Here is a 24087-nt window from a genome sequence, read left to right as displayed (position 1 = left end):
AGTGAAAACTTTACGGATAGCAGCAGAATATTGTCTGATATAGTGCTGGAGATGAGCCCCTCAGGTTGGAAGGCACTCAAAATATGACTGGGGAATAGCTGCCTCCTCAAAGTAGAGTCGACCTTAATGACCTGGATGGAGTCAAGCACATGGGGCCTTCATTTGCTGATGTGGCACAACTCAAAATGAGAAGAAAGAGCCACAAACATCCATTAACAATTGGAATGTGGAATGTACAAAAGTATGGATCAAGGAAAATTGGAAGTTGTCAAAAATGAAATGGAATGCTTGAAGATCAATATCCTAGGAATTAGTGAGCTGAAATGGACTGGTATTGGCCATTTTGAATCAGACAATCATATGGTCTGCTAAGCCAGGAATGACAAATTGAAGAGGAAGGACGTTGCATTCATCCTCAAAAATAACATTTCAAGATCTATCTTGAAATACAGTGCTGTAAGTGATAGGAAGACCAATTGATATGACTATTTAAATTTATGTACTAACCACTAATGCCAAAGATGAAGAAATTTAAGATTTTTACCAACTTCTACAGTCTGAAGTTGATCAGACGTGCAGTCAGGTTGCATTGATAATTACTGGTGATTGGAATGCGGCAGTTGGAAACAAAGAAGGCTATCAGTAGGAAAATATGGCCTTGATGATAGAAATGATGCAGTAATTGCATGATACGATTTTGCAAGACCAACAATTTATTCACTGCAAATACCTTTTTAAACAACGTAAGCAGTGACTATACATGTGGACCTCACTGAATGGAACACACAGGAATCAAATTGACTACGTCTGTGGAAAGAGACGATGGAGAAGCTCAATAATGTAAGTCAGAACAAGGCCAGGGGCTGGCCAGGTAACAGATCCAAGTTCAAGTTGAAGCTGAAGAAAATTAAAATAAGACCACGAGAGCCAAAGTATGACCTTGAATATGTCCCACCTGAATTTAGAGACCATCTCAAGAATAGATTTGACACATTGAACACTAATAACTGAAGACCAGACAAGTTGTGGGATGACATCCAGGACATCATACATGAAGAAAGCAAAAGGTCATTGAAAAGACAGAAAAGGAAAAAAAAAGCCAAAATAGATGTCAGAAGAGACTCTGAAACTTGCTCATGAACAAATGGATGCAATGCTGGAAGCCCTCACTCATCTGTGCCAAGAAATTTGGAAGACAGCTACCCGGCCAACTGACTGGAAGAGATCCATATTCGTGCCCATTCCAAAGAAAGGGGATCTAATGGAATGTGAAAATTATTGAATAATGTCATTAATATCACACACAAGTAAAATTATATTGAAGATAATTGAAAAATGGTTGCAGTAGTACATTGACAGGGAACTGCCAGAAATTCAAGCCAGATTTCAGAACAGGACTTGGAACATGGGATATTGTTGCTGATGTCAGATGGATCTTGGCTGAAAGCTGAGAATACCAGAAAGATGTTTACCTGTGTTTTATTGATTATGCAAAGACATTCAGCTGTGTGGATCATAACAAATTATGGATAACATTGGGCAGAATGGGAATTCCAAAACAATTGTGCTCATGTGGAGCACTTAAGACCAAGAGGCAGTCGTTTGAACAGAACAAGAGGATACTGTGTGGTTTAAAATCAGGGAAGGTGTGCATCAGGTTGTATCTTTTTACCATACTTACTCAGTCTGTATACTGAGCAAATAATCCGAGAAGCTGTTATATGAAGAAGCACATGGCATCAGTCAGTATTGGAGGAAGACACATTAACAACCTGCGATATGCAGATGACACAACTTTGTTTGCTGAAAGTGAAGAGCACTTGAAGCACTTACTGATGAAGATCAAAGACTACAGCCCTCAGTATGGATTATACCTTTTGACATAAAGAAAACAAAGATCCTCATATCTGGACCAGTAGTCAACATTATGATAAATGAAGAAAATATTGAAGTTGGCAAGGATTTCCTTTTACTTGTATCCACAATCAACGCCCATGGATGCAGTAGTTAAGCAATCAAAGGAAATGTTGCATTGGGCAGATCTGCTGCAGAAGACCTCTTTAAAGTGTTAAAAAGCAGCGATGTCACTTTGAGGACTAAGATGCTCCTGACCCAAGCCATGGTATTTTCAATTACCTCATGTATGTGAAAGCTGGACATTGAATAAAGAACACCGAAGAAGAATTGATGTGTTTGAATTATGATGTTGGTGAAGAATATTGAATATACTGCCAGAAGAATGAACAAATCTGTCTTGAAAGAAGTGCAGCCAGAATGCTCCTTAGAAGTGAGGAATGGCAAGACTTTGTTTCATGAACTTTGGACATGTTATCAGGAGGGACCAGTCCCTTGAGAAGGACATCATGCTTGGTAAACTAGAGGATCGGTGAAAAAAAGAGGAAGACCCTCAACAGTGGCTGCAACAATGGGCTCAAATACAGCAGTGATTGTGATGATGGCACATTACCAGGCAGTGTTTTGTTCTGTTGTACATAGGGTCGCTATGAATCAGAACCAACTTGAAGGCACCTAACAACAACAACATTGGTCATTTGTATATAGTTTTATGAGAAATTATTTGTATTTTCTAGATACAAATCACTTATATATGATTTGAAAATATCTCGCATTCTGTGAGTTGTTTTTTAACTTACTTTATGGTACCCTTTCAAGTACAACATTGTTAATTTTGATAAAATCCGATTTATTCATTTTTCATTTTGCTATTTATACTTTTGGTGTCATTATAAAGACAGGATTGCCTAGTACATGGTCAGAAAGATTTATTCCTGTGTTTTCTTCTAAAAGTTTTATAGTTTTATCTCTTACATTTAGATCTTTGATCCATTTTAAATTAATTAAAAGTACTTTTTAAATTACTAACCTTCCAGAAAAGAAATCTGGACACCACTGCATGTAACTTATATTTGACCACATTTTTAAAGGTATACTCATCAAAAGAAACCACAAATAATAGGCTTTGGCTTAATCATTTCATGCTTCTTTAGAATTAAAATATGATTTAATTTATGTCAAATGTCTTTTGGTTCCTTCAGATAATGCATAGCTTTTAAAACTGGTTTTTAGTTTCAAAATTAATTTTGTATTTATAAAATAAAAACATAATTTCCCTTATAGTACTTATTATTACTCAGCAGATCTAGGCATTATTCATAATTTCTTGTATATACTTTCAGGTACTTGGTGTGTGTACTAGTATAGACTAAATCGTATGAATGAATGTACCGTAATTCATTTTACAAGTCCCCTATTGATGGACATTCAGCTTGTAGTTTTTTATCATCATAAGCAGTACTTTAGAAAATACTGTGTACTCTTGCAGATAAATCTGGCAGTGAGATTGGTGAGTCAAAGCATTTCTACATTTTAAATTTCAATGTATGTGACCAAAATTATCCTCCCAAAGGTTGTGCCATTTTACTCTCCCTGTTAAATTTTTATATCTGTTATGTTATAAAGGTACCTTTTGTAAATTACACTTTCTCTTAGCTGTTTACCCTTAAATTGTTCCCTTTATAGATGAAGTAAAGTTTAAGGAAATAATGTAAGGAAGTGAAATTGGCCAGATTTCTGAAGGATGAGCTAATCATTCACATATTTGCTGACTACTGAAGAATTTCAAAGCAAAACTATACTAAAATATAAAAGTTGCTTACTGTTTTACTTTTAAATAAGGCATGTTCTAATTTCAGAATTATTTTAGAATGACCGATAAATTTATAACTAAAATATTAACATTTAGATTTATGATGAGGTACTTTTAAAAGTTTTAATAAATCAAAATAATCATCTCATTAGTGAGTCTTCCCATAGTTAAAGAAAATTATCCTGTTAAGTATATCAATATTGGTAATAGTAGATAACTTCTTTCTAATATAAGCCTTTATATTTCCCATTTCTATTTTGTGTAAATATATAGATTTCTAAAACATGTTTTGTTCTTCTAATTCTTCTACTCCCCAATAAAACAAAAGTTGGTGAAGGGAATTGGTACAGATTATCAAGTTATAGCTTAAGAAATTGGGAATATGTTAAGATTGTGTTTATCAAATAGGACATGAATAAAACACTACTCAGATTCTTAAACTCTTTTTTTTAGCTGCAGATTGATTTTTTTTACTAATTAACAATATTGACACTTTTATAAAAGTAATATTTTCAGAGTTTGCTCAAGTAGATTTTCTTTTGTTTCCTTCCTAAATTGGAAAGTTTTACTTTTTAAAATTTGTTTACAAAATGAATTGATATTGAAATAATTGAATATTTTCTTTACAATTGAGTAGCAATTGTCAGGTTGTAAAGTTGGTATTATTTTGGTTTAGTAGCATTGCATAGATAAATGAAATTTTGACAGTAGGTATAAGGGTTTCAACCTTGTTTGTTCCTTATGGAAAAATTGATACATTTGGAATCTTGTCTAATTTTTTCTTCCTACATTTTCCTTTTGGCAATGTTTCTGAGAACTTTGGATGACAAAGCTCAGAGTAAGAGCAAAAGTACACTTAATAGTGAAAATAAGTTGTACATAAACTAAAAATCTTAGTTCTTTTCTCTAGCATTGCAATCTTGTTAGTATAATAACAAAATTATTTTAGATTATTTAAGAAAGAATTTAATACATAGAATTTTATTTGCTGACCTCACTTTGTTAGTACACAAATGAGGAGAATGCAGGATAGTACACTAGAAGAGAATCCACTGCAGCAGAGCTCCTGCTCAATTAGCCATGTCACTAGGAGCTCTTAACTGTAGGTTCCTTATGTAACGTGAAGACATTGAATTAGTGTTCTCTGAGGTCCCTGTAAGTTCAAGATACATGGTTTTACAATTTTAGTTTCCTTTTCTTATTTTTGCCACTCAGAACAGTGCATTAGAACTAAGCAAAATTGAGTAGTCCTGCTAAGTTGGATACCACATTAGTAGAATTGTTCTGAGTTATGTTAATATCCTCCGTTGAGTACTAATACAATAAACTTCTTTATTAGAAATTTTAGGTAGTTTGCAAAGGATATAGAATATGGTTCTTAGCTCTAAAAAATTAAAATAGGAAAAGATGAACAAACAGAAACATCTCTACCTGTGAATGTGAAATTTCACTTTTCTTCTAGCAGGTCAGAGTGATTTCTTGAGCAGCTTTGGTTAATTAATTCAGCAGGTGTTTATCGAGTGGCTGCTGTGTGCCAGGCACAGTGCTAGGCATTAGGGATACAGGGTTAAACAAAAGAAGCCACTGTCCTCAATGAGAATTATGGGAAGTGCTAACTTACGAATGCTGTGGAATTTTTAAGGCAGACAGTTTAACCTCAGCATTTTGAAATCTTAACTACCTTTTGGGATTTGAAAGACATTTTTAATTCAATAAAGGTATCTTGGTATCTTTATCTCTTCTCTGAAGAAGCAGTTATGGTGTTGATAACGGTGGATTATGAAATCAGAGGAAATGACATGTGCTTTTTATGTGAATGGAATGTATGCACCGTCATTTGCTTGTTGAATGGTGTTCCTCTTGCAGCCTTTGGACATTCCGGATGGTCGAAGAGCTCCACTCCCTGCTCACTATCGAAGCAGTAGTACTCGCAGCATTGACACTCAGACTCCCTCCGTCCAGGAGCGCAGCAGTAGCTGCAGCAGTCATTCACCCTGTGTCTCCCCATTTTGTCCCCCGGAATCCCAGGATGGCAGCCCTTGCTCAACGGAAGATTTACTCTATGATCGTGATAAAGGTGAGAATGAAATCATCCACTTATTTAGAGGGTTTGTTGTAGGGTCTTGCTCATTATACTTTTTTTGTTGTAGACCATTACATCATTTTTTTTTTCTTTGTTGAATGGTGGGATTGTAAAAGATTGGTTACTCTAGGTGTGTTTATTCATTGGTTTCATGTACCCTCTTTGTGACTCTCACAAACATCTTCCATAAATGTGTCAGAGAAACACAGCGCATAGTTCTAACAGTTAATAAAGCTATAAAATGAAGTGTGTACAACTTCCTATCATGTAACATACAGGTATTTTCCTTGATCCGAGCTAATGATGGTTGTGGTAGAGTTTATATTTCTCATACCTAAAGTTAGATTTTGTAATTAGATTGATTTTGGAGGAAATAATTTCTAAAACTTCTTTTAGAAGATTGAGTGTATTTTTAACCAAGTAGATCAAGTTGAATAAGTCTTGAAAGACATCAGGAAGTATATTATGGTTTGTTGCAAATTATTAACTAATACCAATAGGAGGGGAGAACCTCTGGGGTTTCTTGTTGCCTGTCAGGCCCAAACCGTGTTCTCTGTGTTTTCCTGTCTTTGTGTCAGGCTTGAGTAACACCATCCACTCTGTTCTTTCGGTTTCTGATCCCCTCAGCCTTAGCTGCAGCAGGTAACAACAGACTATCTAGACTCCTTCTAGCTTCCGCCTTCCTGGCTACTTTCAAAGAAACATGAACTTATTTTTTTTTTTTTAAACACATTTACTGCCTCTCACCATAGACTGATAGATAGTAGGCAACAAAAATTTAAAAACATAGAAAAGTTAAAGTTTATAAAACCTTAGAGGATTTTTAAGGTCCTTGTCCTGGTTTGGCTTCCCTCTTTCATTTGTTTTATTTATGTATTATTGTATGTAAAATTCCCAGATCTTAAGTGCCCAGCTCAGTAAGTTTTTACATATACATGCACTCATGTAACCATTGCCTAGATCAAGATATAGAATATTTTTAACATCCCAGACAGCTCTCTGGGGCTGCTTCCCAAACAGTACCCTTCCCCCCTCCACCTGGAAGTAGCCACTATTCTGATGTCCATCACTGTAATTTAGTTTTTCCCTGTTCTTGAATTTCGTATAAATGGGATCGTATGGTTTGTATTCTTTTGTGTCTGACTTCTTTCAGTGATCATTATGCCTGGCTCTCTTAAATAGAAAATGGAAGCTACTTTGGACTTTGTCCTCTGCTTTTATTTCTGTGGGCAGATCTCAACAGTCCTTCGTCTTTTTTTCACCCTTTCATTATTGAAGGCCTATGGACCTCCTTCCTCCATTAGGGATATATTAAAGGCAGTGCCTTAGGCATCTCTTTGCCTCAAGTAGGAAGTCCCATTTCTTAGAAAGTCAAACTAGAAAACTTTCATTTCACTGAGGCACGCTACCAAAGCAAACACTTTTAATCACTTCCTCACATACATATGATTTTACTATGAATGTTTCACAATAAAACAAATAAGAAAACACTTTCTGGTAGGAGTGTCTTGCTTGTTTGTTTAGAAGGTAAGTAGAAATGTTAAGTAATAATAACAGTTTGTTTTAAACAGAAAGTGGCAAAACAGGTCTGTATTATTGATTTCAAAACTCATATTCTTTATTATACTAGTAGAAAGAATAAGTACAGTTCAAGTTGTCCAGTTTTGTTATATATTAGCACTTGCAGTTTGATTCAAATGAAAAGTGAAAAATAACAGTTGTAATGAGGCTAGGCCATTGATTCTGGATTTTTGGTTTCTTCTTTTAAGCTTAATACTGAGAATAATTGAGAGATGCTGGACCATAAAGGGAGATGTATTAGGAAGATGATAAATGAGTTCCATTTTGGTTGACTGGTTGTGAGATACCTTTAGGGTCTCCAAGTGAATATATGTATGAGGTAGATAAATATGTAGTTTCTGCAGCTCGGTGGAGGTCCTCACTGAGGTCATAAGTTTAAAATAATATATATTCTTTAATATCTCTTTTTCTGAAAGATTTATTATCTGTTTTATTATGAGAAGGTGTATTCATGTCACTATTCTGCTAAGGTTCTTCGTAGGAGACATTATAACACAGAAGAGCAGCAACAGCTTTGGGGACCACACAGGAATGGTCTTGAATCCTTCAAGTTTTTGGTATAAAGATTGCATTAATTCTCATGGATTCAATAAATGGTAGCAGCTGCTATAATCATCATCATCATTATCACTGTTGACTCCCCAAAGACTTCAGGAAAAAATATAAACTATTTACTTTTCCTTCACGACTTAGCCAAAACCTCCCTCTTTGGCCTAATTTCTGCCAATTATCTAATTACCTGAATTCTGACCATTTCTTAGGCAGGTTTGACCTTTCCCTAAGACTTCGCCTTTGTGTGTACGTTTTCCCCTATGCCCTTTTATTCTTCTTAACCAGATGGCGGCTTGCCTAACACAGATGTCTTTTCTTCCTCTTGGGATTTTTGTTTATTATAAATATGTTAAAGGAGAACATTGGGCAATATTATATCTAAGACCAACAGCTTTTTTTCTTATAGTTAAAAAATATTTTTCAGTAAAATAGTGTGATAACACCTACCACTCATTTCGTTATTGGGGTTAAGTACTTAGCACAACTCCTTAGTGCATAATAAACACCTAATGGTGGGAGGTGTTGCTAATAGTGATTTTTTAAAATTCTTTAGAAATTATGGAGAGAGGCCTCAGAATCATTTAAGACGTTATTCTGTGTTTGACAAGACTGCCATTTAGCTCAGTTTGGGAATTAAAGCTTCATGACACCAGTTTCTGAATATATGTGCCGTAGTTAGCTTAGAGACATTACTTTGTGATTAACCCTTTGGTGACCCAATTATTTTCTGCTTTGAATTTTTTGTTGCTATGTGTTTTCATTAATGGAAGCATGCTAAATCATTGAGTGTGTTTGAATTTTTGGTAGGTAGTATGGATTTTTTTTTCCTTGACCCCTGCCACAAGCCTACCCTAAGTGTTTAGTGGTACATATGAAGTACACTGATCGTACCCCAGAGTCCCCTTTAGAGTCTGTTGGTACATATGTGTAACAAATTAAAATTTTCAAAATTTCTATTTTTCCTACCAAAAATGCAGACACCTCATACAATACCCTCTTAAAACAGTAATTTGCGGTACACTCAGGATTCTTTGGTTTCTAACAGTCATAAAGGCTCCTGCCTTGCAGCAACACACACTATCAGTAGCATAGTAGCTTGCCAATAAACCCCCAGAGGCTGAGAAAGTTCATGGTCGCTATATGTACCACCAGGCACGAAAAGGTTCCTAAGATTAAGTTGACGTTACTGTTCCATGGAGATATGTGTGGCTTTCTATTACATTGTGAAGTTTCTTGTTCTCAAACAAACAAAAGCAACTGCCATCTTTGTGAAAAGAAAATTAAAATACATCGATATATACACACACACATTTGTATTTTAGGATCAGGAATGGATATTTATGTATTTCAACTGAGTTTATACTCCTGGTTTATTCAGGAAACATTTGTTGAGCATCTGCTATATGTCAGGTGCTATGCTAGAGGGTGGAGAAATAGATAAGACATGATATCTGCCTTTAAGGACTTTATAGTCTAAAAAGGAATACTGGTATGTAAACAAATAATATACTGTTATGCAGGTATATTTGAATATGAAAGGTACAGAGGTAGGACTTGTCAGTTTTACATTTTCTGAAATTTATATATGTTATGTCATTTAAACTGTAGAACAATCTCAGTAAGGAAAAAAAGTGTAATCTATAGATTTCTAACAGGTTTACATCAACTGTGAAAACAGAATGAATACTGTAATTTTAGAGTCAACTAGGAGAGATTTGGAGTACTTACATATTCTGCAGGTGCTATAGAGAAATTTGTTCTGTGGTAGAGTAGCTAGTTCAAACATCTTTACAAGCCTGGATAAGCATGCACAGGAGGGGAAGGGCCAAGCATATATGCTCTCATAAGGGATATTCTGGTGAGCTGATTATTTTTCTAGTACTCATCTATTATATACTTAATTTTTTCCTGGATTCGCTAACATTATTTCTACCTATTGCTTACATATCTTCTTCTCCATGAATTATGAGACCTGTAAGATAATTTTAGTCGATTAGCATGTTGGGTTTTTTCTTTGGCTATTGTAATGCCAGAACAAAAACACTCAATCGAGAAAGATCTGGCTGGCTATTAAGAGACTGTTTTCAGGGGTTCCCCCCCGCCCCAGTGACCTAAAGACAGAAGGCAGCCTGGTGTAAATGTGTAACGTTGCCAGGCTAACTAACCTAGTAACAGCCATAGTTCCCATATTACAGTCTGTGTGGAGAATTCAGGGGTCCAGAACAACTGCTCTCATCTTGACATCCTCAAAATACACCCTAAGGGTTAGCCTAAATTCTTCCATGTTATCATGCCCGAAATATAAGGAAGAAAAATACTCACAACTAGAGATGGCAGTGTCAAAATATTTGCTCTTTTAGCAGCTTTGCCATCATTCCTTAATGGTGGCCAGACTGGTGCTAGGCAAACCACAAAATCTAGACTTCGGTCTGCCCACTTATCACTGATCTTTGGCACAGGTCACTTAGGCAGTTGTTATAAAATTCTGCAGTTTTGCAAGGTATTGTGGAAATATTGGTTATTGTAATCATGAAGTAAACTGAACCATTTTACTCAGGCCAGCTACCAAGGGTTGTATTCCAAGAGTCCATAAATTGGTTACTTGGAACTTATGCTGTATTTTCCCATAGGAACAATATATGCTGTGTATATGGAGTTTCTCAAGTCCAATGTATATAAGCCTATTTAACTCATACTGCACTGTAACTCATAAATATTAATATTGTAAACTTTGGTTAAGACTGAGCAGCCCTTAGGCCCAGGAGAAAAAAAGAAAAGTTTTTATCTTATCTTTTCAGAGTCTAGGGCTGACCCTAGGCAGACTTTTAGAATAGACTGTTTTTGGCATCTTGCTATCCCTTTCGACATTAATTCTAGTCTAATTTGCATTTTTTCTCCGGGACTTTCTTTTTTTTTTTTTTTTTAACTTTTGCCCTTTACTGTGCTTTAGCCCTCTAGCTACTGGGTAACCTAAACAGCCAGGATTTTGTGGTACTTCTTTTTTTATGGTTTGATGGATATGCTTTTTTTATCCACTGTACCTTGAAAATCATTGCTGTAGGGCCTGAATCTATTTCTCTATCAAAAGATGCTTATTATCCTAGAACAACCTTTTGGTGGTACAGTTGCAAGAGTGTAGAGATATTGTTCCACCAAAGGAGTTATTCCGTAGGTTAAAACTGACACTTTCTAGAATTGTCCCTAAAGTCATCTTCCCTATTTTACTTTTCCAAGATAATATCTAAAGTTATATACATTCCCAATGTCTGCCAGCACATAATAAACACCCAGTGATTCCCCCCTTTCAGAAAATGTTCACAATTGTACCAATGGCAGATACATGACAGCTGTCTGTGGATGAGTTATTCATATTTCAAAACAGTTAATAAGTAAGCAGTTCAGTTCTAGATGTTATAACCCAGAGTCTAGAATATAAGCAATCTAGAATGTTAATATGCCTACATAGATATTTCATTTAATCTCCTGTTACTTATTTACCAGAATGTAAGCTCCAGCAAGAACAGATAACTTTCGCTCATAACCTCAGCTCCCAGAGTAGTACCTAACACGTAGTGGTGCTTAATGGAGATTTTCTTAGTATTTTTTTTAATGACCTTCCTTCATGGTGTATCCTAAAAGGCTATATTTTTACAGATATGTTGAAAGCAATGTCTCTTTTCTTTAGGTTGTTAAATTACATGTGTTAGGCTTTTGAATGTTCAGGAAAGAGTCATACTCTTCCTCCCACCTACCCACCCCTCCCCAGAAAAAGACAGAATAACCAGACTGAGATTATGCTAATTTAGTGATAGGCTTTTTGTGGTAAAGAAGTTGTGAAGTTCAGATTTCCTAATGAAATTAGGAGAAAGGAAATGGCTTTGCTAAAAACTATCTCACCTTCCCCTTCTCCCAGTTGGTCACATTGGTAACAGAGGCAGACTCTGATCCTGGCTGGAGAGAAACTAATAGGGATTAACCAGGCTGGAGAAACAGGGAATATGTTGGACTTTTTCTTCCCATTGTCTTTTGTATTCCTCTAAGTATATCTATGCATAGGAGACGTTGTTTACACTCTACCTCCTTGAGAGATAAACAAGGCAGGCCCAGTGAAGCTGTTAGCCTTTAATTAGAAGCATGAATGTTAGAGTGGAAGGAACCTAATCATCTGGTCACCTCCTCATATCTCTAATGAGGACACTAAAGTTGAGATCAAAATTTACTGAGCATAATGGTAGCATAAGGGTATTGACCTCTGACTCTGGGAACAGCCCTGGGTTTGCATCCCCGTTCCGCTACTTACTAATTATGTGTACTTGGACAAGTTACTCAACTTCTCTATATCTCAATTTCCTCACCTGTATATCGGGGATAATAATGGCACCTGCCTCACAGGATGGAGCCCTGATGGCACAGTGGTTAAGAGCTATGGTTGCTAAACAAAAGGTCAGCAGTTCTAATCCTAGAGTGATTTTACCTTTGTTATTTCTTGTAATTGTGTCACAGTTTTATGGGCAGGTGATAACTGTCATGATTTGAAGGATGGGGAAACTGAGGCTTAGAAAAATTAAGTAATTTGCTTTAATTCTGTGTAGTCCAGATGCCAAAAGAGATCTTCTGTAGAAACTTCATGCTACATCTTGCTGCTTTTGCAGGAGGAATAGCCTATATACATGCATTCAGCTGTGAAAGGGCCTGATGTGTGGAGAACAGTAAGAAAGTATGTGGCTGGAGCATATGGGTGAATGGCAGGGAGTAGAAGCCAATGAGGGTGGAGAGGTAAAAGGCCAGTATTTCATCAGGGACCTTGTTGGCCTTGCTCAGAGAAATGAAGAGCCAAGCAAAGATCTTTTGTCAGTTAAAGGGCATGACCAGTTTTATTTTTAAGGACCATACTCAGGTGGCACTGTGGACCTATAGAGGGAGACAGCAGCAGGACAAGATAAGATGCTATTTTAATAGTCTAGGCCTGTGATCTCCAAGCTTTATTTATTACACACTCTTGTCGGCAGTTTTGAATCTGTACTCCTAATAAAAGTTCATATATTTCTAATGTATATATGTGTAGTAGTTCAGTTCACAAACTAAACATGTATTAGTAAAGCTTACTTCTTTATTCTTAAAGATAAAAAGTAAATATGTATAGATGTTCTAATATTTTCTTACTGCATGTCAGCGGATTGTTTTGTGAACCTCCTGTGGGGGACCACAGGTATAGGGCAGAGATGAGGGGGTAGCAAGGGCAGAGGAATTGGAGGAAATGAGTTGTGGATGAATTGATAACATTTGGTGGCTGATTAGATGTATGAGGTGAGGGAGGAGGAGACGATGAGGCTCACAGCAAAGTTCTAGCTTTTGGAGATGTGGAAAATTATTACCACCAGTAATAAGGAAATGGATATCAGAGGAGGATCAGGCTTTAAGGTGAATATAATGATAGGTTTAAGGTTCCATGCTGATTTCTCCCTAAAGGTGTTATAGTACCATTTCCTTTTAGCAAGAATTAAAAAGAGAAAGAAATCACTGAGTTTTACCTGATGCCCGAAGGCAATATTTATAGCACTTTGTTTTGCCTTCTATTTTGCACATAGTAAGCATTCAGTAAGGAGCCCTGGTGGTGCAGTGGTTAAACGTTCTACTGCTAACTGAAAGGTCAGCTGGAACCAAGGCTTCGAACAGGTTATAATGTATACCCGGAGGTCTTGTTAAAATGTAGATTCTGATTCAGTATACCTGGGGGTTGAACCGGAAAGAACCAATTTGTAGCCCTGGCCGGAACCCACCAGCGGCTCCGAGGGAAGAAAGACCTGGCATCTGCTTCTGTAAAGATTACAGCCTAGGAAACGCTATGGGGCAGTTCTCCTCTGTCCTATAAGGTCACTATGAGTTGGAATCAACTCGACAGCCCACAACAAGTGCTCAATAAATATTTTCTGAGCACTTAAAATTATAATAAAATTTTTATTTGAAGTGTGAGATTTCATTTTTTTTTTCCTGTAGGGAAGAAAGACAATACAAACAATTGTTTAAGTTCCTTGAACACCAATGTCATTGAAAATTTTTTCATTTAAGAAGCTTGAGATTTTAAAAACTAAGATTGCATCACATGGTTTTCCTGAGATCCTTAAACATATTACTTTTCAATATATAAAATACTCTGTGTAATCTGCAGTTTATTTTCAGTTTAGTTTTACCATTGTGATTCATAAGAGGTGTGATTTTAGTCTATAAATTGGTTTGAGGACTGTCTTTAATAAAGTGATTTGCTTTCATTTTTATCACATCAGATTCACAGTGAGTAGTTAGCTTATCAATGATCGTATATCAGATTTAGAGATAATAATAAGCAATATTTTTCTATCAGGTTTATGTTTGTGAAAGAAGCATATTTACTGTAAGTACACAAAAACAAAGGAGCAACTATAATTGGTTTTTAATTTGTAAATGAGTATCAATTCAACTAATTCTTATGGACCAATAAGTGATTAAACTATAAAATAAACAAAACACCTCCTATATACAACACAGACCTAATTAATGGACCTAAAATTTGGAATGTAAGTTGAGGCCCAGTTATTCAGAAAACAATCTGATTTGAAGCAAAGTTAAAAAATGTAAGTAGTGAAAGGTTATGATGTCATTTTTTTTCTCCTTACCCTTTGTTGAATGCTAATCTTTATAAAGCAGATCTTAGCTAAAGCTGTTAGCTTGTTTTATTAAAATTCTGTAAAGGATTAACTTTGAAATTTTAGAGAAACCTTAGTGAGCCAAATGTTTTGGTTACTTGTTCAGAATTTAGTCTTGGAGTTAACTAAAAACACAGGTTTTTCAATACAATTAGTAATGCTACTTCCAAAGCTTTATTGCCAAGAAATACTATACAGTTTTGTGTTTCTCCTAATTTCATTAGGCCATCAAACCACACTACATCTGATAAGTTTATTTCCTAAAGCAAAAGAAGTAATTTTAACATTAGAGTAGTAATTCTAAGTCTTACTTAGTCAGTCATATTTCTAATCTAATTCTTTTGGCTAACTTTTAATTATGCTCTTTAGTGAGTCATTGAGTACAATCTTGGTTGAACACTATACTCAATTTTCCCAGTCAGTTATTCTAGCTGGGAGAGCTACAATAAGAATGCATTCTATTATTTATGCTGCACATGCTATAAAAATGTTTTCTTTGAATAGTAGCCTATAGAATCTGCGTGCTGTAAGCATCCATTTTAATTTCAGGGCTGATAGATCTCTGTATACTAATGGATGCCATCGTGAACTGGCAGAGCTCATGCTAAGCAGTCACAAACCTAGAGAATCTGGTCCTGTAAGTACTACTGTGCTTTTCAGCCAGAAACAAAATCTTATCTCTGTGTACCTGAATAGAGTTAGAGTGTGCAGATCTCTTAAAAAAGACTTATAGTCTGTTATTCTCTCCTGCCAAGGGAGAGTGAAAAAAGCATTTTATTTCTAAATGCTTCACATTTTAAAATTTGCAGATTAGGAGTGATGTTTTCTGTCTACTATTACAGTAATATTTATGAAGAGCTTATTGTGTTTCAGGTACTATCCTAATCCTTTTACACACATTTTTCACAGCTGTCATATCAGTAGTTATTCCCATTTTACAGATAAAAAAACAGAGTGGTCAGACTTGCCCTAGGTCATGCAGGTAGGCCTAGGTAGAAGTCAGGTGGCCTGACTCCAAACCGGTGTTCTTAATTTCTGTAGAATTGATTCTCAAATTTGGCTGCACTTCAGAAGTACTTAAGAGCTTAAGAAAGAAAAGAAAAGGAAGCAATACCTGTGCTCTTCCCTAGACTGACTAAATCAGAATCTCTTAGGGATCGTCCGGACATTGGCATTTTTACAGCATCTTCTAATCGGTCTAATATGAAGGCAGGGGTAAGAACCACTGCTCTATAATTATATTGCTTACTTTAGAATTAATTTCACTTTATTTGGTAAAGTAATCTGATAGTATGAGATAAAGCACATCAGGAGACTTAGGCTAGAATAGAACCATAGTAAAGATTTTACATAGCTAGTAAATGAATCAAAAAATATGATTTTTCTTATGTTGGTATCATTGGCCACAAAACTTAATATGCCAGAAATAATGACAACCATTTAAAAGAAGAAATTCAGAAAACTCTGAAGCTATAAAAATACACATAGTTTTACATTAATGTTTACATTAATGTTTCTATATGGAATTCCAAACCTTAATAATAACTTTTATTTTTTTCAAACTTTAATTCATCAGCATGTGTTTAAAAATACTCGGAAAACTAGTTTAATGGTAAATATGGTATATACACATAAATAAGATCTATAAAAATAATATAGCCAATAAAATGTTTCCATATTCTTGATTTCAGAGTTGGGTGATTCTCTTACATAGACAGGACTAGCCCTGCCTGGTGGCTCAGTGGTTAAGAGCTTGGCTACTAACCAAAGGTTGGCAGTTTGAATCCACCTGCTGCTCCTTGGAAATCATATAAGGCAGTTCTCCTCTGTCCTGTAGGGTCGCTATGAGTTGGAATCAACTCGATGACAATGAGTTTGGTTTTTTTTTTTTTAATCCAACTCAGCGGCACACAGCAACAACATTGTAAATACAGAAAGATATGTCAATACTCATATTCTTGCATTTAACTTAATCGACAATGGCTAGATGTTATAAGAACATAAAGTAACATTTGACTTAATTTAAACTATATTTTTAGTTATTACCCTACATTATTCCCCTGTGCAGTAACATGAGAAACCTTAGCATGCTTGTGAATAAAAGGGATTGTATTAAGATTACCATGATACTTTTCATCTTGACTCTCCTGAGCAGGCATGCTCACCTCATGTTTATGATGTTCTCTTATTGAAATGTGGTTTGTTGAATTCAACACAGATTTCTAACTGAATAAGTGAATTTTTAGATGTCTATAAGTCTGGAGTGAGTAGGATAGCTATGGTCGTATGGGTTATTTTTAAAGCATGCCACTTTGTAAAACAAAAAAATGCTTTGGGACGGTATTCTTTCTATGTTTGTTACAACCATGTAAAAAATCATAGAATTTTAGAGTCAGGAGGAGTGACAATTCCCTTTAATTATATAGAAGCCTAGACAGGCAGTTGTGTTCAAGGTTATACAGCTGTGCCACTAGAGACAGAGCAAAAACCATGGACTAGGTGTCTGCATTCCTGTTCTTCTTTGCACTATACCAGCTTGCTTACATACTTACCTGACGGAAAAACTCCCAATTTAACAAATCATTGTTTATAGTCTCAAAATAATTTTTCTCTCAAACTTTGTCTTTGCAGACTACTAAAGAGCTATTGCTATATATATGCATACACACACACATATATATATATATTTAAAACCAAATAATTTTTATTGAAAAGGGAAAGGTGATATAATAGCACTGAATACTGTCTTTTTAGAGTAACGATATATTTATTTGTTTAACACTATCCTCTCTCTCCTCCTCTACTCAAAAAAAAGAACAGAAGTTTAAGTGGGTAAAACTCTGTAAAAATAAATTTACAGCTTCTGAAATTAGAAATATTTTAAGAAGAAAAAACATGTAATTCATCTAGATTGTTAGTGGGAAGATAATTAGCTTTACAGATTATCCATCTCATGTCTAGCTTTCAACTCTAAGGAGAGTCCCTTGAAACCCTCAGTAAAGTTTTGAGAGAAATAGTATTGTAGGCCTGATGGTATAGTATGGAATAAACATAGAAGACTAACTGTGGCCAACCTGACTTTTCATACATGATAGCAGGGTGCATCCGTGGCTACTGGCATGGTCACACCCCTGCTGATAACATAAATGACTTGTTAGAGGCAACAAGGCCGTGGTTCTAGGCTGATTCTGCCCGCCATGTGGGCTGTATTGTCACCAGCAGTAATCTCAGTGGAGGCATCACATGTCATATCTACCTACTGGTGTTCTTGATCTCATGTTTTTAATTTGCACGGTTTGTTGGTGGTTGGTTAGTAAAGTAAGATGAAACTGTACTTTTGATATTACACCTAGGTCAAATCCTGATTCTCACCAGTCTTTGAACGTGGATCAGTCTTTGTGGCTAGCCTAGCTAAAATAGCAGCAAACTCAGACGTCTAGTCAGGCTAATGATGTTTTACATCAACCTGAGGAAAAAAATCATATTCCCCCTTGTCTCTTCCATTTGTCTAAGCAACGTGTAGAATAAATGTTGAATCTAGGAAGAAAATCCTCAAATCTGAATGTTATATGAACAAAAGCCGGCTTAATTCTAAAACTTTATTCCTTCTAAGAGGCTATTCTATGCATAATCTGAAGGGACATGAGTAACAATAGTTACAGAGAAACGATATAGTTTTCTTGCTTTCCTAATAGTGTGGCCTTGTTATTTTGCAGGTAGTGAGTTCTTGGCTAGAATATAGCCATATTATAAGCACACATCCTGCATTTCCAAGACTAACATGTACGTGCTTTGAATCATAAGATACACTATTAGTGTGCATCAAGGGTTAACTCCATCTTCTAAGCATGTATTATATTTCATTAGTGATGACAAAAATGTTCCTGTTACCCAGTTTCCTAATGTTAGACTATGATCTGTACCCTAAACTAAAGTAACTTATCAATATTGTGACAAACATAATTACGGTACTAATGCTGTCTTTCAAATTATATGAAAATAACGCATCTCAGTAGATCATGTGTGTAGTGTTTTAGCAGTGGGATTGGTTTGTATTAAGTCAGATTGTGTTTAAATAGGACTACTGTATTTATAGAAATATGTTACTGGATTTACAACTTGGCATCTTACAAAGATAATGACAAATTTTGGTGGATTTGAATTTCCAAAATCCTTTGCCAGGTAGAAAAGGGAGCCATTGAATATAGGTTTTATGGCTTTTCATGAATAGACCATTTTCTTTTTGGTCAAAAATATGAGGAAAACATACTAGATAGAAACGCATTTGGATTTCTCATGTCTTTCTATAGCAAAAATACAAACTGCTGAAAATTCAAACTCTTTAACATATAATTTAAAGGCAGAATTCTGAGCAAATTATCTTTTTTGTGATAGGGAGATAGAAAAAGACTGTTATAAGCCTGTTTTTTTCTTGCACTTGTATTCACAGTGTTTAACAAAAGCAGCATTTCTGCTAAGAACTTTTGTAATGATTATTCCACATACTAAAATTTTCACTTTGGTTAGACAGTGTGAAAACAGCTATACATATTACCCCATTAATTTACATTTTTGAAATATAAATAATGTGTTCGTGTTCAGGATTACAGTGTATTCAGAATGCAGTTTTTGGACAAAAATGTCTTCCTATTATGTGGTATGGTAGATTACTCATACATTGAAGCATTTTTTTTGTTGTTGTTGTTTTTTAAGACAAGTTCTACACATGGGTGTTAGAAATAGCTTTGCAATAAAGGAAGCTCTGTGGTGGAAGCAGAGGGACAGTAGTGGATAAAACGGTGCAAAAGGCTGCTTGTTTGGAAATCTAATTTAAAAGAACTTTCAATCACTAGTTAATATAACTGCTTTAAATTTACAGACAGTGGGAGTAGCTCACCGTTACCCAAGTATGCTTCATCTCCCAAACCAAACAACAGCTACATGTTCAAACGGGAGCCCCCAGAGGGATGTGAGCGAGTGAAGGTCTTTGAGGAAATGGCGTAAGTAATGTCTTTTCTATCAGCTGGGATCTGCAAAGCTGTAAAGCTTTTTACTGAGACTGGTTGATTACGGATGAATCAACTACTCCATCCAGCTGATAATGTATTTCAAAAGCAGATTATTCAAAGAGAATTGAATAGGCAAAAGAGATCTTCTTGAAGGAGAATTGGAGTCTGTATGCTGGAAATGTATATAAATCAGTACAAAGAAGCTTGGAAATTCATCCTTACTACTTAAAAGATCTATTTTTAATCATTAAGAATTTTCCCCTCAAGAGCTCTAAAAATTTAGATGGCTAACAAAAAGACTTTTAGGAGCAAAGTTAATATCCATGTGTGGCTAGCCTAACAGTGATTGCACAAGCCAGGGGGAAATTAGTCTCCTTCCCTTATAGACACATCTAGCATGTGAATTCTTCATGGAATTCAGACTTTCAGTTCGCAGATTTTTTTTTTCTTTTTGATACTTGAATATGTACAAATTAGAAATTAAATAAAAAGCGATTCCTGCTGTAAACACTTGGCAGAATAGTTCAGAAAAAACTACGTGGCTGTTGGATTCACTCATCCCTTTGTCGTAGTGCCTAGTGGAGGCTGCTCTACTCCGGCAGCCTAGAAGGGGACAGAGGGTGGTCTTGCAGGAGTTGATGGCTTCACTCCCGGGGAATAGGAAGAAAGGAAGGGCTGGTGGACCCTGCTCTGTTAAGCTCACTGGCTCTTAGAAAAAATACTGAAAAAAATTTTTTTTGCCATCTGTGTTAATAGAAGTACGTATAGAAATGCAGAAAAGGTGGAAATGCTTATAACCAAACACAGGGTGGGATAATTTCCTCCCCAGTATACTTTTTCTTAACAGAAAAGGTAATTCTAACCTTGTATAATCTTCAACTATAATTTAGGATATTTTTCCATGTTCCTACACGATTGAAAGCAAACTAATAAACTCTGAAAATTTATTATCTGCCCAGTCCTTTAGGAAATCCTTTTGTCTCAAATATCACTTCAGTGCTGTGTATGTGACTAGTCTGCCAGCTGACTTGTGCTATGGAAGATGTTTATTCCTCTGTGTACACTTAACCCCATTCCCTGCCATTCACATTCTAGCTGTTTTAGAGAATTCTAATTAATTCAGAGAGTACTTTTTAGTAATTGTATACCTGATTTTGTTTAATGGTTTTAGGTCTCGTCAGCCTGTCTCAGCCCCTCTCTTTTCATGTCCTGACAAAAACAAGGTTAATTTCATCCCAACGGGATCAGCTTTCTGTCCTGTGAAACTTCTAGGCCCTCTCCTACCTGCCTCCGACTTGATGCTCAAGAACTCTCCTAACTCTGTCCAGAGCTCAGCTCTGACCACACTGACCGTTGAGCAGCTCTCATCCCGGGTTTCCTTTGCGTCTCTCTCTGATGACACCAGCACAGTGGGCTCCACAGAGGTCTCGGTCCAACAGCCATCTCAGCAGCAGCAACTTCTGCAAGAACTGCAGGGTGAGGAGCACATCTCTGCTCACAACTATGTGATCATCTAAGGCAAGGGGGAGCCGGCCTCTACCCTGTGTTGCATGGATGAGGAACTAGATCTCATACATCTGTCTGCATGGAGTGACAAACTTTTCTGAACACCACCACCACCAACAAAATACTTATCAGCATCATAAAGTATCTCTTAACATTCATCTTGGCAGGGACGGAACTCCTATTAGCAGTTTTTGTGGAAAGCAGTAATGCTTGCAAAATGTGTGTGTCATTCAGCATTTTAAGTGGAGACTATGCATTTCATAGTATGTTTGACAGATTAGTGCTGTGTCCTGTGTTCTGTTCCAAATTCTTCAGTATAAATAAGCTCTATATCAAAAAGTTGCCTGTCTAAATAGAATGTCAACAAAACAATGTCTTGCTGTGTTTTGTCCTATGGAAAATACTGTACTTCAGGATTATGTTTACAGTTGATCCAGGTGTTTGTTTCTAACTTCTGTAATACATGCAATGCAAAAAATATATATATATATGGCCACAAGAGTTGCACAGTGCCCACCCTATGGCCTAGCTTCAGGTACTTCAGTTGAAGTCTAAACTCAGGTAACTTGGAATGTATATTATATTGGGATATTAAATATTTCACAGCTAAAAAGCTAAAGAGGGAACATCACTCTTTTGCCTTTCCTTATTTTATGCATTTCCCTTTCCTCATTACATTCCACATTCTTGGAATAAAAAGTGCATTCAACCCTAGGAGAACGATAGTCCTGGACATGGGTGAACATGAGGAGAACCAGCAATTCTGTGGTGTCTGACATCACTCTTGTCATGTGGTTACAAGTAAAACAACTGTTGCATTTACTGTTTAAACGTGTAATGTGTAAACGTGGCTTTTTATTTTTTAGGTTCACATGTTGCTCAGCTAATGACTGTTACAATATTGCAAATAAAGTGTTCAGTACTAGGCTATACATAACATTCCACATTGTGCGTGATGAAATTTAAAGACAAGGATGTCTAGGTTTAATTTCAAAACAATTGAAGTTTCATGGGATGATTGAGATTTTTTTGTTTATGTTGGCCATTAAGGTCATGAAATGCTACTGTTTTATTTAAAGGCATATAAATGTTCAGTTTGTCTTTTGGAAATTCTTTAATTTGCAAGTAAAAAAAGGACACATTTGGGTTTTGTTTTCTTCAAGCAGTTTAGGTGTATGACCTGCATTTACATGTAGAGAGAGAATACATGGGTCTCAGAATTAATGCAACATAAGTAAGCAGGTTATTTGGTGATTTACAAAAGCAAAAAGCAATAGTTTGAAGCTGACTCATTTAAGCCTCTCATAATACCATCACGAGTACTTTTGTTAAGATTTTGGATATGAACATAAACCCAAGTAAATAGCCTTGAACTAGCAGACTTGACATAAGTTCTCAACAAAGCATGAAGAGAGCCCTAGATATTCCTGTTTGGTCAGTGGGAGAACCCCACTTTTAGATACTGTTTTCTGCAGCACAGAGAGGGTATCCAAAAGCAAAAAAAAGCTTTTGTATTTTTATTCCATTGCTTTCAGTTCAATAAAGGCTACAGTTGTTTCATCTACATGTAAAGTATATGGCACAATTTTCTTAAGAATGAGGAAAACAAGGTGCCTACGGTTACAGGAGCGTTTCAGTTCCCTTTAATCATTCCTTGGTTTTTGTTTTTATTTTCTAAAGACATTGAAGGATGAGGTGATAAGAAAGCAACACAATTAATTTTTTCTTTTAAAGAAATGGATGTGTGTGTGTGTGTGTGTGTGTGTGTGTGTATTATGCATTATTTTGTCATGATCCTAATTCTTTTTCCACCAAAGTTTGCAGTAATATTCTCTCCTGAAGGTGCATTCTGGCTCCTTTAAATTAGTCAGTGTTATATTGTAGGAGACTGTCATGGAGAAAAGGACTCAGTTTACTTTTGCCATTTTCACAGGGGAACCTTTTAAAACAATCTTTTCAGCAGCAGACACCTTTAACCCTAATAATCTCAGGCCTTGATGAAAATACTATATTTTGTAGATTATGGTTAAAGGGAGAAAAATACTAGTTCCGTAAGATAAATATGAGCTCCATTTAACTTCTGATCTCTGGTTTAGTATTACATAATGTGTTGATCTTATGCTCTGCTTTTGTCCAAATAAGATGCAATAGTATCAATATCAATTTCTGAAAGATGGACTGAATATGCTTTTTTGGTGATGAAATCCGATGTACGATATTTATAGTGACGTGCTTTTATTTTCTCATGAGAAACTATTAATTGTGTTGTACATTTGTTGTTAGCATATATTAAAGTTTTGAACCAAATGTGTTAAAGCTTATGCTTTGCCATGTAAATTACCCAGAAGTTGTTGAGCTCAAATGTATCCTACATCAGCTGTAGAAATTTGTCAAAAATTGTTTAAATTTTGTATATAGTTGTACTGTTTAATTCTAGCCACTGCGCTGAACAGTATTTGAGTTACCATACAATACGGCTTTACACAAGGAAATGTGTGGCTTTTGTTTTGTATTTTTTTCAGTATAGAAGTTCCTGTGTCTTATTTAAATAAAGTTATTAGTAAAACTGGAATAGTTCACATATGTTTTTGGAAAGACTGGGTGGTTAGCACAATACCATTAACCTCAGGGTAATGGCAGTATTCAGTGCTCATTGAGTTCCTGATGTGCATCTCTGGGGCTGTAGGGCATCTAACTGGATCAGATTTCTACAGCCTGGTTTCCTCTTGACATTTAATTTACACACTTTCCATCACAAGGTAAGAAACTAGATTTCTACAGTTCCAAGTCTTTGTACTGCTTACAGATATAAGTACCTTAAATAGCGCATTGTCCCCACTTCATTATTTTATACCTAAGAATTATTTACGGAAGTGAGTTTTTAAATTCAGGGAAATGACCTCAAAGGAAGTTGCATATTTCTTGCAAAGAAAACTGAAGCAATTTTGTTACTTTTTTTTTTTTTTTTTTTTTAATGTTTAGATTCAAACTAGGAGAAAACCTTTA

The 24087-nt window shown here is 35.7% G+C and overlaps 1 protein-coding gene across 1 annotated transcript in view; it reads left to right on the top strand.

Moving 5' to 3' along the window:
* The window catches only part of GLCCI1 (glucocorticoid induced 1), a 113310-nt gene extending 89660 nt beyond the window's left edge, over positions 1-23650 (top strand). Inside the window, exons 7-9 of the mRNA XM_012558299.1 lie at positions 5534-5744; positions 19446-19566; positions 20747-23650. Coding sequence (XP_012413753.1) covers positions 5534-5744; positions 19446-19566; positions 20747-21092 — 678 coding nt within the window. The 3' untranslated portion in view covers positions 21093-23650. The remainder of the gene's footprint in view (positions 1-5533; positions 5745-19445; positions 19567-20746) is intronic.
* Positions 23651-24087: the final 437 nt, after the last annotated feature.

The sequence above is a fragment of the Trichechus manatus genome, unplaced genomic scaffold (assembly GCF_000243295.1).
Source record: "Trichechus manatus latirostris isolate Lorelei unplaced genomic scaffold, TriManLat1.0 scaffold00156, whole genome shotgun sequence".
NCBI classification, from domain to species: domain Eukaryota; kingdom Metazoa; phylum Chordata; class Mammalia; order Sirenia; family Trichechidae; genus Trichechus; species Trichechus manatus.
The sequence above is the reverse complement of the archived record's forward strand: the minus strand, read 5'-3'. Positions and strand labels throughout refer to the sequence as shown.